General features: G+C 41.4%; 1 protein-coding gene across 1 annotated transcript in view; it reads right to left on the reverse strand.

Annotated features, from left to right (window-relative positions):
* The window catches only part of OBI1 (ORC ubiquitin ligase 1), a 27730-nt gene extending 12356 nt beyond the window's left edge, over positions 1-15374 (reverse strand). Inside the window, exons 1-4 of the mRNA XM_029912927.1 lie at positions 15227-15374; positions 5840-5975; positions 5010-5101; positions 2563-2820 (exon numbers count right to left, since the gene is read on the reverse strand). Coding sequence (XP_029768787.1) covers positions 2563-2820; positions 5010-5101; positions 5840-5975; positions 15227-15298 — 558 coding nt within the window. The 5' untranslated portion in view covers positions 15299-15374. The remainder of the gene's footprint in view (positions 1-2562; positions 2821-5009; positions 5102-5839; positions 5976-15226) is intronic.
* Positions 15375-16107: the final 733 nt, after the last annotated feature.

Raw genomic sequence — 16107 nt, forward strand, 5'->3', positions numbered from 1 at the left:
CATAACAAAAAAAAAAAAAAAAAAAAAAAAAAAAAAAAAAAAAAAAAAAAAAAAGGTAAAAAATAATTAAAGTATAGAGTAAAACAGAACTGGCTTATAATATTTATAAGACAAGCTGTTTGCGCTTTTTAAAGAGACAGCATTAGGAAACTGCAGCTAGGAAACAGCCCTCAGACAGGGACACCACTTAAAAATTACCCTGGGAAATGGTTCGCAAAACTGAATAGAGAACAGACATTTTTTATTTATATCCCCAAAATACACTGCAAGGCTCCTATCTAGGGAAATAAACAGAGCTATGTTCGTTAGTAGAGAGAGTCATTAAGGGGATGTACTAATGGCAATTCCATGTTTTTTTTCACATGACTAAATACTTTAAGTACATTAACATTACAATGTGCAGGTATCAGCAAAACTAATGTTGAACAGCTTTTCTCCCCTCCAAACTAGAGTAAGATTACTCTGATTCTAAAAAAATAAAAGCTTAGTTATCCTATGGACGTAAATCCTTTATGACAAACTACTTGCCGTCTTCCTTCAGCATAGCTGCCATGATGTTAAGTTTAAGACTCTTGATTTACTGCCTCGCTCACTCTTTGAATTGAGGTCAATTTCTTCTTCTCAGTTCAGTGGACGGTCTTGTTAACAAGATACTTCATGTCAAGAGAAGTTTTCCTGCTGCAATGTTTTTAGAGCAACTACTTTTTTTTTTTTTTTTTTTCTCTCTCCAAGTCTCCAACTAATGCAAAGGCCTAAAAACAGGGAGAAGAAACTCCTTGCACTTTGAAAACTGCTCAATCTTGATAAATTGGAAAGAACGCTGAGGACCCAGCAGACTTATGATTCATAACCTTAAATCAGGGTTCCCAAACTTGGTTCGCGGCTTGTTCAGGGTAAGGCCCTGGCGGGCCGCGAGACACTTTGTTTACCTGAGTGTCCGCTGGTATGGCCGCTTGCAGCTCCCACTGGCTGTGGTTTGCTGTCCCCGGCCAATGGGAGCTGCAGGAAGTGGCGTGGGCCAGACCAACGCTTCCCGCAGCTCCCATTGGCCAGGAACAGCGAACCGCGGCCACTGGGATCTGCAAGCAGCTATACCTGCACACGCTCAGGTAAACAAAGCGTCTCACGGCCTGCCAGGGGCTTATCCTGAACAAACCAAGTTTGGGAACCTCTGCCTTAAATGGAGGTATTTACACAGTTTATATAATGCTAAAATTGTGACTTAAAGCCTCAAAAATAAACAAACAAATAAATAAAATTAAATTAAAAAAAAAAGTTCTGTGATCAAAGCCCTTCTTCTTCCCTGTTCCTTTTGTTATGCACCAGACTCTGAATAATCTGCTACTTTTTTGTCTGTTTGCTTTCAATGTTAAGACTAAGCAATTATACCTTCTAAATACTGCAAAGACTCCGAGAGCCAAATTCTGCTGTTACACCAGTATAAATCCAGGACAGTTCCATTGCCGTTAATGGAGTTGTTCTAAATTTGCAACAGTGTAACTGAAAGCAGAATGTGTCTCGGATTAAATATGCTTTCAATTACACTGATGCAAATCCAGAACAACTCCATCAACTGCAATGGAACTATCCTGGATTTATACTGGTGTAACAGTAGAATTTGGCCCTCGGAGTCTTAGTAGCATTTAGAAGGTATAAATCCTTAGTATTAATATTGTAAAAAATGATATGTCCTAAATATGCTAAAGCTTCAGTTTCCAGGAGGCAATCCAAGATTAAAAACAGAAGAAATAAAAGGTAGCATCTTTAATAAATACAAGTTAAGTTTCCTCAATTTGTCCTTCAAGTTAACTTTGAAATTTCATTCTTATTCAAACTGTTTTAGGCAATTCTCCTTGCCCTTGAGAGTGTGTTTTAGAAGATTTCAATATTTAAGTTTGTTTTCATCTGGTTTTTAGTCTCTCTCCCCCTCCAAATCACAAGTTTTGCTTTATGCTGTAGTCAAGAAACCTAAAAAGCATCAACAAAATAGGTCCCAAATACTGCAGGGAGTGCAGAGTAAATTTACAAGTCTCCAGTATAGGATCTTTTGGTCCTAAACGGGCTAATGCTTGTCTAGTTTAGGTCAAAGGGCCAATGTGGATGAAGTCATAGAAGTTGGGCCAATAAAAGTTGTCGGTGAATGAGACGAGCATTCAAACTACACAGAACTCTTTTCAGGTCTTTACGTCAAAGGGTCAAGTTACTCTGTTTCAGCAAACTGCATCGAAAATATTAGCTAGCAAGGAGGGCAATAATGCAAAATCTGTTTAAGGCAATTGGGCTGTTTTTGGCAAAATAGATATATTCTATAATTTGTTTGAAGCTGAAGACTCTGGTCCTCAATACTGAAAACAAGCGCTAGTATAATCCAATTACTGAGCCATGGGATGACAGACAAGTTGAAAGTCACATGCAAGATTGACTAGAACAAGCAAAAGCATCAACAGTCACTATTTTCTCTCTTCCTTTTGGAGCTATGAAGTACTCAAAAGATCAAACTGACCCTCACCCCATTTGAATAACATGAAACAATTACACTGCTATGTGATTAGAGAAGCAGACATTTGTTACCTCCTTTAACTTTTCCACATCATCTTTCACTTTCTCATATAGATCATTAGCAGCTTTAAGTTTCTTGGTCCATTCTTCTACAGTTTCTGGGCCAGCTCGGCTCGCCTCATCTATAGATCGATGACTTTCTTCATGTGTGTTACACAGACCCAAGGCCCCAGGATCCAGAACCGTTTTGAGCTGCGCTTCCAAGCTAAGGTTTTTACCTCTTAGCTCTTCCACTTCTTTCTGCAAGGATTCTATTTCATCCTGAAAGTGTTACAAACCCAGGAAGCACAAGAATGCAACAAACCAGAAAAAGATACAAAAATTAACAGCAATTACCTCGGGACTTAATTCTCTAAATGCTTTATGTGTAGAGATCCTCTGGACACTAGGATGGGTGCCCTGCCTGCAAGGAATTTATTACAGAACTTTTCAAAGTGCACAAATGGATTGACCTCCGGGCAGGTTTTGGAAGACTGCATTCTGGAGTGTAGCTTAGGATTTCAGCGATGGGCAGAGGAATTCCCTCTGACTATATACCTATATATAACAAGCGCATAAGACTATATGTGGACTGGACACTTTACACAGTGAAGCGTTATCCATTGGAGTGCACATTTTGAGAGGCCAGCCTCTACACAGTGTGCTCACATGGACAGTCTGCTACCTCATTTGCTGCTGTTAAAGAATGAGAAATGGGGAAGAGATCTTACGAAAGACCAAGGTATAGAAAAAGGTCTTGAGCTGCATGTTTGGAGACAAGAATGTAGGGGGGAAAAAATGTAGACTTCCATAAGCTGCCAAAAACAAACACTTGGAGAGGTGGGGGAAGGAAGAGGGTTATGGGAAAGCCTATTTGTGCCTGATACCTTGGCAATAGCTGTTCATGTGCTCTCTATACTAAAGCCATGAAAGCATGTGTGTGGTCAAAACTGCTGTGGAAAGTAAGACTACAGGAGAATACACACTTATAAAAACCTAGGTCTTGCATTGATTCAGAAATGAAAAAAAAAAAGTCACTTGATCTTCTGCATTGGATCCTCCACGTTTTACAGAGAGAAACTATTAATTGAGTTTTGGAGATTTATTCCCTTCAATTCTCAAGTGTAGTGACATTTGGGGGTGATGTGACAGGCATATTAGGGATCTCTTGGCTAGAGGTCTCCTCGGGCCTAACTTTTAGGCCCGACCCAGGCCCAAGCCCACCCGACCCGAGAAGGTTACGTCATATTCTGACCAAACTTGCCTCTGACTCTTCCCCCCCAAACCTGAGTAGCTGTCACTGCTTCCTGCCTGGGGTCAGCACAGCAACAGCTGCATACCCTGCTCCTACTGGCTGCCAGTCCCTGCTGTGCTATTTGTGCTGGGGAGCGAGATGCACTGCAGCTCCTCAGCATGCAGCCACCCCTGCGCTGACCCCAGTGGCAGGAGAAGTAGAGCTGACCGGACCCAAGAGGGTCCAGCTGATTTCCCACCTGACCCGGACCCAATGCTTGTAGTCGAGTGCCATCAGGTTGCAGGGCTCCACTGCTCAGAGTTCCACTGGCAGGGCTCTTCCGAAGACCTTGGGAGCAGCTGAAGCACATCTGTTTCTGCCTCCTCTTATTCCCTCACTAGGACAACACCACAGGTCTCAGGGAAGAGTTTAGAACTTGGAGCATTTATCTCTACACCGCTCCTACCAGGCTCACAAAATCTGAAGAGAAGGCAGCAGGCAACCATATGAACAGAGGAGGGCAGAGAAAGCATGGACCCAGGCATACCCGCCAACTCTCCCCTGTTCACAGGAGGTCTTTTATGCAGCAGGGGAGCAGAAAGATCTGCTGAGTGTTTTGTCATTTTAGAAAAACTCTGTACATTAAAAAAAAAAAAAAAAAAATTCCATGTCAAAAAATGCAAGTTGACAGTGTCTCTCCAAGAAATGATTTTCTTTCATAGTCCAGAGGGATTTCTTTAGAAGAAGCCCACTTCCTTACGCCTCTGGGCGCAGACATGCTTGTTTGGGTGCAGCAGCAGGAAGAGACAAGTTAACCATAATGCATTAAAAATACTGTAAGTCACATGAAGGTAGGTAGGTAGGTAGGTGTGTGCGTGCGCAAGGGACTAAAGTCTACGGGCAGGATTTTTTTAAGTACTTGGCCTAAACTCTGCTCTCACTAAGTTAATAATAAAGCGCCTTGACTTCAGTGGGAGCAGGGTAAGCCCCAATGCCAAGTTCTTCTGAAACTCCCACCTTGAAGTCTCGATTAGGAGATGAATCCACACAAATTCAAATTATGTCCTAATCTTAAATCCACACAAACTCAAAATAAGATTAGGAGATAAATTTGAGTTTTAGTGTGTGTTCAAAATGAAACTTTTCTTAAAAAGAAAGTGTAGAAATTAAAGAGAAGAGTTGTACATAACCAGATAAGGTTAAAAGCTGTTCATCTGGAAGTTATCTTTGCTGTTACCTCATATTCTTTGTGGAGCAGTTCAAGTCTGGTTTTACGAAGATGTTTTCTGACTGTAGGACTAAATATAGGCTCACTTTCACTTGTTCCTCCTACAGCAATGTAAGATAAACAGCATTATTACTGGGTTTGTTTTTCAGTCCAAATCCAAAGTTAGTAAAATACATCATTTTTCTCCATGTGACTTTAGATTCCTATTTTTGTTTTAAAGAAAACTGTACTGCTAGATTCCACTGGGGAAGGGGAAATCAAACCTACAATTACCTAGAAAGATGGCTCATTTTGAGAGAGGGTTAGTAATCAAGCCTACTTTAATTTATTAAGTACGCTTGTTAAATATTTAAACATGTAGAGAAGGGTCTCAACAAAAAACCCAGATGAGAACGTTTCCAAACTCTGGGAAGTGCAGGTCCCTCATTCAAATTTTGCAACTCAGACTCAACTTCAGGATAATTTTTCAGAAAAAAAAAGTATCTAGTCAGCCTCTGTATGGAACTAGTTGGCATTCCTGCTAGGTGCTCTCTCCTTGGGTTAGCGGGTCGCAATACATAGGCAGGATATACAATGGTTCTGTCCACTTCCAACAATTATGCTCTCTGGCCAACACTTTCAAAGACTGACAGTTAATGAAGCCCACTGAAGCACATTGAAAAGTCAGATCACCCGTTTAGTCATTGTGTTTTAAAACGTGTTGGCCCATATCTATAAATGATTATTCCAAACGTGCATAAGAAACAGTATGGAAAACATTAGGACACATTTTCACCAAGGAAGAGTCTCATCTGTGAGCAAATATTGGAACATTATTTCAGTGGCTAACAGGCCCTTACCTATAATCTCCTTGCAGGGATTGTCAGGGGTGATAGGGATCCTACAAGCCGGACACTGACTATTGTTCTTCAACCATACATCAATACAAATGGAGCAGAACACGTGGTTGTTGACACAGATGACCGGATGGCGGACCTTTTTCAAAAAAAAGAGAATTGTAAAATGTTTTAAAGCTATTTTAAGTTTATTTGGTTTTAGTCTATTATACATTACTACTGTCATTCAGGAGATATTTGGATTTAGCAGTAAAAATGGATCAAAGGGCATATTTCATGTACATTGTATAGTATCTTTCATTCAAAGTGACTCCCAAAGAACTTCATAAACTAATATACAGATAGTCCCACTGAAATGCAGCCACGGCTAGGTCAAGGATCACCTAGAGACAGGCAACAACGGATTCACAAACAGAGGGTATAGGAAAGGTTTTTGGCACAAGTCAAACCCGTGTTCTTGCAAGAACTGCCACTGGAGTATCTAGGATTAAGGTCTCACCTGCACTGTCTGGAAATAGACTTTGGAAGGATGAGGAGTTAAATCTACCCATCTGGGATTTCAACTAGTAGGTCCAGAGATCACTAACCCATTTCTCTTTCTAAAGGTGTGATACCAATACACTGCAAAACAGCACAGAGTGGCTAACTGAAAGCTTATGCAACATGAACATTTATGTAAAAATTTTCACTTAAATTCTTGGATCACAAATGTATCGAGTTCAACAAGATGTTTGTTGCTTTGGAAGGGAAAACAAAGTACCAGGTTTACAGTAATAAGTGTTTCGAAAATATTACTAAAAACATTTCACACTCTCTCATTAATTTAAATTCTGTTTGGAAACAAACAGGCATCAGGATTCAAAACCAACTATGCAAGGAAGATTCTGCACTTCACTACGATATTTACCTGTTACAGAAAGTGAGGCTATGTTTCAGAAAATTAATTCATGCTCTCAAATCTCTTAAACCCAGCTCTGATTCCTATGTTTCTAAGAAGACTTTCAACTCACGTAACAGTACAAACACAAAAAAACAAAATAAAATCACCCTCTATCTCCATCCAAAATATCTACTTTGGAAATAGACAAATAACACTAGATATTGCTTTAGGTACTAAAATGCCTCAGGTAGGAAATAATTAAAACCAAAGTTCAAACAAAACAAGAACTTCAGAAATATGATACCTTTTTAAATAAAACTGTTCATTTTCAAGATTTTTCCTTGGCTGCATTAAGAAGGAAGCCATAACAGATGGAAATGGGGGAGAGGGGAGAACAGGAAAGAAAGAGAAAATAAAGAGGATAGCCAGTAATTTATTTGAAAGCCATATTGGATGTAGTAGTACATTTGTAGTAATCATACCTATAAACTCAATCCTACACAAATTGAAAACAATGGACTCAGATGGAATAGAATCAAGCCCCACTACTGTCAGTCCATCCACTAATTCACCTCTCATGTCCCTGTTGTATTACAGGATTAACATTGTTTTAAGAACTTCCAAAATGACACTCTTGAAAAACTATGAACAAAGTGGAATCCAAATAATCAAATTATTTTAATTCACACCTTTAAAATGTAGACACCGATTTCAGATTAAGAGGGTCTTTTGACATTTAACCTAATTTAATTGAATAATGAGAATAAATTATTTCAAGTTGAATTATGTGATTGAAGTATCCATACACAAACGTGCACCAAAGAAGTGTTAAACTGATTTATTCCACTGTTTACAGTGTTGTCGGTCCCAGGATATTAGAGAGACAAGATGGGTGAGGTAATATTTTTCATTGGACCAATTTATTAGTCCAGGCCTGAAGAAGAGCTCTGTGAAGCTTGAGAGCCTGCCTCTTTCACCAAAAGAAGTTGGTCCAATAAAAGATATTGCCTAACCCACCTTGTGTCTTAAAACTAATTTAGTTATTTTGGTTCCAGATTGTATTTAAACCAGCCCTATGACTCCCTGGTTACAATAAAAGTTCTAAAATCATGAATCTTAATCTTAAAGTACTCTGGTTGCTTAGTACATCTCTTTACGAACAGTCTTACCTTATTTTCCCCACACATCAGCCAGAAGAGTAGCTTTTTTTTTTTTTTTTTTTAAACTTTCATAGAATTATAGAACATAGGACTGGCAAGGACTGCAAGAGGACAACATTTCCAGCGCCCTGCACTGAGGCAGGACCAAATAAGCCTAGACCAACACTGACAGGTGTTTGTCCAACCTGTTCTTAAAAACCTCCTATAATGGGGATTCCCCAACCTGGAAGCCTATTCCAGATCTTAACTACCCTTACAGTTAGAAAGTTTTTCCTAATATCTAACCTAAAATTTTCTTTCCTGCATATTAAGCCCATTACTTCTTGTCCTATCTCCAGTGGTCAAGGAGAACAATTGATCAGTCTTCTTTATAACAGCTCTTAACATATTTGAAGATTTAACAGGTTCCCCCCTCAATCTTCTTTTCTCAAGATTAAATATGCCCAGTTTTTTTTTTTGTTTTTTTTTAAACTTTCCTCATAGGTCAGATGTTCTAATCTAAACCATTTTTTGTTGCTCTCCTCTGAACTCTCTCTAATTTATCCACATCTCTCCTAAAGTGTGTTGCCCAGAACTGGACACAGTACTCCAGCTGAAGCCCCACCAGTGCGAAGTAGAGTGGGACAATTACCTCCTGTGTCTTAGATACAACACTCCTGTTAATACACCCCTATTCCTTCTCCTCAGAAGCAGCCTTAGAACAGTTGCACAGCTACCAAAGACTGAAAACTAAAAACAGTAGAGCACAATAATAAAAAATATATATATATTATACATACACACACACAGAGCTAAATAGCAAGATTCATTTCAAGACCTCAAGATACCAAAAACCTGAAGTGGGAGCACACTTAGAAAGAGTGAACATTCACATCACAATATCTTAAGCAAAACATCAAGTTACATTTTAGTACCGTCTAGGGCATTGTGCTCCTGATTTAACACTGCTTTCATTTCAGCGTTTTTTTAGAAGTACTTTGATATCTAAACAAAGTCATATGCGCAACAATAAAAGCTCTATTACAATATCAAGATCTGTTATCCAAAAACATTTTTTGTATAACACTATTAGGCATTGCTAAAATGTATAATTCAAATACAACTTGTGGCTTAAACCTCGTTGGGCAGAGGTCCAGTTCCTCAATCTGTTCAATGATTTTTTTTTTTTTTTTTTTTTTAAATATAGCTTATCTGGGTAGGATTGAGAGAGATGGGTGATCCTACTATTCTTTCATGCAAAATGTCTGTTAATTACCTTATTAGACAGGCTTTTTGCACAGCTAACTGGAAGTTTCTAATCCTGTGCACATACATTCATGTCACTTTGAAACCAGTGTAGCAATTAAGCCCCCAAAGTCTGAGTCACCATTATGAATTTTGCAGGCAACAAGGCTGTTTAGAAGAGACAGGACAGAGGGATCAGACAAAAAACTCCAGGTCTAACAGGCATGATTTCGTCAGATAGCCTGAGGAAACTTAGAGTTGCTGCAGCTTTTCACAAGAACATACTGGTAAGACAACGGGGTTGGGGAGAGGGGAGGGGAGATTCCCCCCCCCCCCCCCCCGTCTTTGAATGAACAAAACATGAATACGAAACATTAAAATATATGATGTTGCCAGATGCAGTATTGAAAAATAGGGAACTTGATGGACTCTAATATTCTGATTAAAAGAAGTTATACACAAAGGGAAGTCGGCTATAAGTGATACAGGTTTGGGCAAAATATTGTAATCTTTAATGACAGGGTTTATCTCATGAGCAATCCTATTAGGGAGAAAAAGGGGTTGCAATCATACTGATTTCTAAGCTTAGTGACAAAGTGAACAAGTAGGGCTAATATCTGCACTCAAGCATGCTTAAACTATCAAGTCAGTGAAATATACCTGTGCTGAAAGAGGGAGCAAATAAAAGGAACTGAAACCAAAAATTGTGTTTATAAGGACACTTGATCACAGAGTGGAATAATCAGAAATGTAACTGATTAATAATGCACAGCGTCAACTCATTCATATAAAAGAGGCCCCATCATTGTTGTTAAAACAAGAACAGAAATGGAAAAGTTATACAGCTGTTCTGCCATGCTGGAAAACAACAGTTCTTGCAGTGATTTTGCATTATGCAATGGACTGCTAAAACAAATTAAAAGAGCAAAGAATATAGAGGCTCTTTGTATAACTAGATGAACTTTAAACTGAACATTTTAGCAGCTAGCAGAACGCGGATGTAGAAACTGCAACTTGAGCAAGCATAACTGTGAAGATGGCTAAAGGATGCACAGCAGGCAGAGGGGCCCATAGAAAGCAATTTGCAGAGGTAAGCTGCTGACTGAAGCAATTTAGCTGGTGTTCACAGTATGTCCCAAGATGGTTGTAGCAACAGCTATGGCCTAACTTGTCTTACACAAGCTGGTGTGAGAAGATGTGCTGCACAAAGAGACTGGGAAAGTCTAGTCTTAGCTGCAAGAACTCAAAAGGTGATAACTATACCGGGAGAGAGAATACCTCTCATTTTGGTTGTCGAAGATTCAAAATGTCCAGAGGCCTGGATCAACATCTGATTGATCCACACCAGCATCTCCAAGAAGAGGAACCAAGCTGAAACACCCAGCAGAAATGGGAGAAAATGGCCATCTCCTGCAGCACACTGCTGCCCGAAAGCTGAAGACACCTGGAAGGGAGATGACTGAGATCCTGGGCTGGCCACCTGGGAGTCCTCTGGTGACATCAAGTAACTATGCTGGATATGTATCTTTAACTGTCTCTTTCTATTTTCCAGCAATTTGGGTTGCCCGCTAGTATGCGAGGAAAAGACTATAGTTGTGTCTGTCCTTGGCTTCACCTGCATTTGCAGCATTAACTTCCGCTGTGAACAATAACTGAGCTGAAAGCTGCTGAAAGCAAAGATCTGGTGATAAGCGGCCCACAGATTTTCCCTTGGATTATGACCCAAATCAATTGATCACTTCCTGAAACTGGATATCTAATTAGTAGGAAGTGTACATGTTTGTGTATGTACTTTAAAGGTTTTCACAGAGTTACGGTGTGTGTCCTTGTTTTGCAACAGGTTCCAATCAAGATTGTCCTAGAGTAGCTTTGAAACTGAACAAGTTTGTTAACTGAGATTGCAGAACACTGCAGTACAAGTCTACCCTAGTTAATCGTTTCATACAGACATGAATATAGACCAAGAGTACAAACCTTTTGAACTGCACTCAGTCTATACAGTCTGTCATAAATGTAGGAATATATGCTAGACAGTTAGGAGGATTAGTGAGATTCTGGGGCTAATATAATTTGTGGGAAAGTAGGTTAGAATGGCTGACCACTATAGAGCCATTGGGAAGGAGATCTTGGTGAAATGGCATGAAAGCGACTGACCAAATTGCCTTGTGCTTTAGCTTTGGATTGTCCCCCCCCCAGTATTCCCCTCTTGTGTTAGCAACACCAGAGTTGATAACCAATTGGCGCAAGTGAGGCTCCAATCTGAAGAACTCCGTCAAAAACAAAATCATCTTCTCAAGTTAGTGACTGAGTACAAGTGTTATTTTCTATTGTGATTTGATCTTGAAAATGTGAATGGTTATATCCACCAATTTTCTAGCGTTTGATGACTTAGTCACAGTCCAATACAATTTTTTGTTTTCTTATATCCTATATTATTAGTTGCTGTTAAGAATATTTAACAAAACACTACAAAGCTAAATGCAACTCTTGAGTTCTTTTCTTTAGTTAAGCAATCAGAATTAAAAAGAACCCTAAGAAACATGTATGGCTAATCAGTTAAGCAGTTGCTTAATTAAGGTTTGTTTAACACTCTGCTTTCTTACAGCAGCAATGTGTTTGAACTTTTTTTTTTTAATAAAAAAAATTAGCTGAGTAGCAAATGTACTGAGGACATTGGTCATATCTTCACAAGTCTAGGGCAAACTTATTATAGACTTCAATGAGTGCAGCACTGAGCCCAAGCAAGCTGTCAACCCTTCAGATAATAAAAATGGAAACAATGTTCTGGATGCCTTGCCAATACAGAAGAAATAAAACTGAAGGAATAATGCACAGTATTCTTTAAGAAGGGTGGTTCAGAAAACAGGATGAAGTCTTCAAGAGCTAAAGTAGGGCAGCTGGCAATACATTCAAGAACCATCAATATTACAGTATAACTGTAGCACCTCAGAGCCCTAGTCCGAAGACCCCATTGTACGAGGCACTGTACAAACACAGAACAAAGAGACAGCCTATGACCCAGAGAGCTCACAGTTAAAATAAAACTTAACTATACTATAACATAGTATAGTTCGGGTTAAAACAATATTAAGGTTGCAATGTCAGGTATTCAAAACTTATGAAATTCCAGAATTAAAGTCACCCGTACAATTTTAATTCATTTCTTACCCCACCCCCCGTGCATATATATTATGATTCAATCTTTAATTACTTGGTCACACACTATTTATTCCCCACAGGACTTCTGCTCACTCCGTGCACAGAACGGATGGCGTTCAGTTAATGAGTAGCTATTCATTCAATATTTCATTTTACCTTCACCACTGAATGTGTGGCTCCATGTCTTATTTATCACATACCATCCAAACCCTGCACAATTTTCATGGGACAGCAAAAGGCACCTCTCTGACTCCAGGATCACTCCCTGCCAAATTTCAAGCACATGCTCAAAAGCATGCAGGCACAAGAACTTTTCAACAAAAAACAGCTGTAAGAATTTGTACTACATTAGCAAAAGAACATATTTTCCCCTTAATCTTGTTCTTGGTTCTGAATGTTTTTTGTTGAAAAAAGTTTTCCAAAAAAATTCAGCTAAGAGCAAACATTTAGTATGGAAAGTTTCACCCAGAATGGCTAAAGTTTGATGAAGTTACAAACAACTGAACATCCTCAACCGCAGGAGTTACTACCAGGTCCATTTATAATGTCAACACATTTATCTTGATGTAAGATGTACTGAACTTAAAGTATTGTGGAAAGATTCTAAAGCGAGTTCTCACACTGTGGTCCGTGGACCACCAGTGGTCTGCAAGCTCCATTCAGGTGGTCCGCGGATAGTTCCCTCTAAGGTGAGCGCCTGGGCAGCCGCACACGAGAGAATGAAGGGCCACCCACCTAATTAGTGGAGCTGCACAGGCGTGTCTCCACTAATTAGGTGCCTGGACCCTGGAGAAGGCGCACATGTGAGGTGGTGGTCTGGGGGGGGGAGGGGAAATAAAGGGTACGTGGGAGGGGGCAGTGGGGTGAGAAGAGGGAGTGGGGGGAATTTGGGACATGTAGGGCTGCGGTGGCCAGAGAAAGAGGCGACTTTCCCCAGCTCCAGGGCTGCAGCTGCTGCCTGAGACAGCCCTCCTTCCCAGCCTCAGCTCTGTGGCGGGTGAGAGACCCCTGCCCTCCTTCCCAGCCCCAGCTCGGGGGCTGCTGCAGCGGGGGAGAGAGGGAAAGACCCCCCCCCTTCCCAGCCCCAGCTCGGGGGCTGTTGCTGCGGCACGGGAGAGAGGGCACATCCATCGAATTAGAAAGGTAAGACTACTGATATTAAAATATGAGTTGTGTGCTTTTATTTGTAGAACAAAAAATTAATTATTTTTTTTCTAATATAGCACTTTTATCCAAAGCGCTTTACAATAGTTAGCTTATGGTACAAACAACATTTGGAAAGATCATTAAGTGGTCCTCCGAGACTCTCAGCAATTTTCAAGTGGTCCACGGAAAAAAAAGTTTGAGAACCACTGTTCTAAAGAACAAAGCGCAGATTTTGGAAAAAAGCCATTCCGTACCACAGCCTACAAATTTGTTGATGGTCTCCTCCAGTTAATTGCAAGCAGGTATCCATAGAATCAGAAGCAAGACCATAAGACCAACAAGACCTTGTTGAGTCTCAGCAGAAAAGGTAAGAAATGAATAGCCAACATGGACACTGAATGAACTACTCTCTTCTCTCTCCAGATCAGAATTGAGACACTTAACAAGTGTGAGCAGTTGGAGTCTGGGCATCCCCTATGCCAGGAGTGTCCAAACTTACTGATTCTCTGAGCTGTACACAATAATCTTCAGCCATTCAAGAGCCACAACCTGTCCCACGGGGCAGTGCCTGCCAGGGCACAGGGCAACTGCACCAAGGTCCCCCACACACACACGGGGCTAAGGCTCTTTAGACTCCCTTCCCTGCAGGGCAGAAGCACCTAGTCCAACGTCTCGCCACAGGGCAGAAGTCCCAAGCTCCCCCCACCCCTGGCTGCTAGGCGGAGAATGGGGAGGGGGTCTCCATGAGCCACATTTTAACTGTAAAAGAGCTGCATGTGGCTCAGGACTATGCCTGCCCTATGCTGTACCTACTTTGTGTGTCAGACATCTCCTCCTCCTGACACCTTGCAAAAAAATCATTGTCATTTAGAGAAGGGGACCCCACTAACCATAGTGTCAGAGTCCTGAGCACAAAGACTATTTTAATTCATTTCTTACCCTAGTGCTAGTCTCTCTACATGAAGTCTTTTATTTATTTTGGGGTAGAGGAGAGGAAGTGGAAAAGTGAATTTGGAAAGCAACCAGTCATGAAAATGAGTTCTTGAAGAAATATGCCAACTTTCAGCAGTAGCCCTCCCCAATCTCGAGGGCCAAGGGAAGAGATTCTGGCCCAAGAGAACTTCAATTAGGAAAATGGAACATTTTTCAGCTGCATGGATTAGAATTTGGCTCCACATTGTTTGATCTACTCTGTTCCACATCCAGCACCTGAAATGTTTGTTCCAGGCAGTCATTCTTTAACATGCAGTTCCCAGCCTCAAAGAACACATTAGTCGCCACTTTAAAGCGTCCTAATACCTCAACAGAAAAAGCCTTTTTAGCCACATTCAGGGGGAGGGATAAACCGTGTCTGGGGGGCCACTCACCCGAAGGGCCATTTCCCCTCTCACTCTGTTAACTCGCAGCGCTGGAAATATTTTTTTTAACAAGCGCAGCGCACGTTTCCCATAATCCGAAAGGTGGCAATAAAAATTGCTAGCAATAAAACGCCACTAGTCACGATCCCGGCTCGGCAAACACCACACAGCGTGGGTCGGTCATCCCTCCCCGCCTTGGCATAACCACCCATCCCCAACTTTTCCCCTCTGTCTCTCTCCGGCGCCACTTTAGGAGCTGCAGCCTGTTTAAAGGGACAACGCTAAATCCAGACACATGCCCAATCCCTGATCATGGCTGCACTTGTTGCCAGGCTCCGTAGAGCAGCACCTCCCCCCGCGGTGAGCCTCCCCCACCCCAGCCCCCGAGCACATTTGGGGGAGGAGGTGCAAGCCGGCTTCCCCTACCCCCGCTCGCTTTGCCCAGCAACAGCAGCTCCATTACCTTTCCCAGGCAAATGTGGCAGGTGATGGGCAGCGTCAGAGACAAAGTCACATTCTGAACGTTCTGAGCCATTGTGGCGTTTCGAATCCCGCGAGCGCGGAAGTTCCACAGGCGGCGGCACCAGCCAGCAGCAGCGGCAAGAGAGGCAGACCCCCACGCTCTAGCTCGGAGTACGGCAAGCCAGCGAGTCCAACCCGCAACGCAACACAGGAAACCGAAATCGCGCTTTTGAAATGTTCCCCTGGAGGAGAAGAGAGGCGGAACAGGGGGCTTGGGCCTCCTGAGTGTAGCGCGTACACAGCTGCACGTTGCTGCTGCTGTCCCCTCCTGTTAATATACCAGCATTCGCTGTCTTCTAGGGAGGATTCATTTCTCCTCCCTCTGTTGTTCCTTGTGGGGTCTGTCTGCCTGTGCAGGAGTCTCTCAGCATCTTGCCCCCCTGGCCCAGGCTTATATAGAAAGCCAGAGCAGTAGATATGTACAGCGAGTCAGCAGTCTCTTTCCAATCCCACAGAAGGGCAGTGAGGTGGAGAGGCTTCCACCCTCCCAAGTATAAATCGCATTCCTGGCCAGCTCTCAGGACTCTGCTGTGGTGGCATGGGGATTTATCTCTAAAATGTCTGGTTTTAACCTATTCCTTGAGGGGAGTTGAAGAAGGAACCTTTGGAAAAAGTTAGTTACCCCACCTTTCCATAACTCTCAGAAGATGCAACAACTAAGATCAAGGAGAATGAAAATCATAGCCAATTAATTGGGGTCTAAAATGGTGTAGCAATGTAGTGTAGGACCCGTTTCACTCTATTATTATTTAATGCATTATTGTTATTACTATTATTAGTATAGTAGTATTATAAACAACTATTATTATTTTCTTTATTTTA

The sequence above is a fragment of the Terrapene carolina genome, unplaced genomic scaffold (genome assembly GCF_002925995.2).
Source record: "Terrapene carolina triunguis isolate 2854851 unplaced genomic scaffold, T_m_triunguis-2.0 Scaffold21, whole genome shotgun sequence".
Lineage (NCBI taxonomy): Eukaryota > Metazoa > Chordata > Testudines > Emydidae > Terrapene > Terrapene triunguis.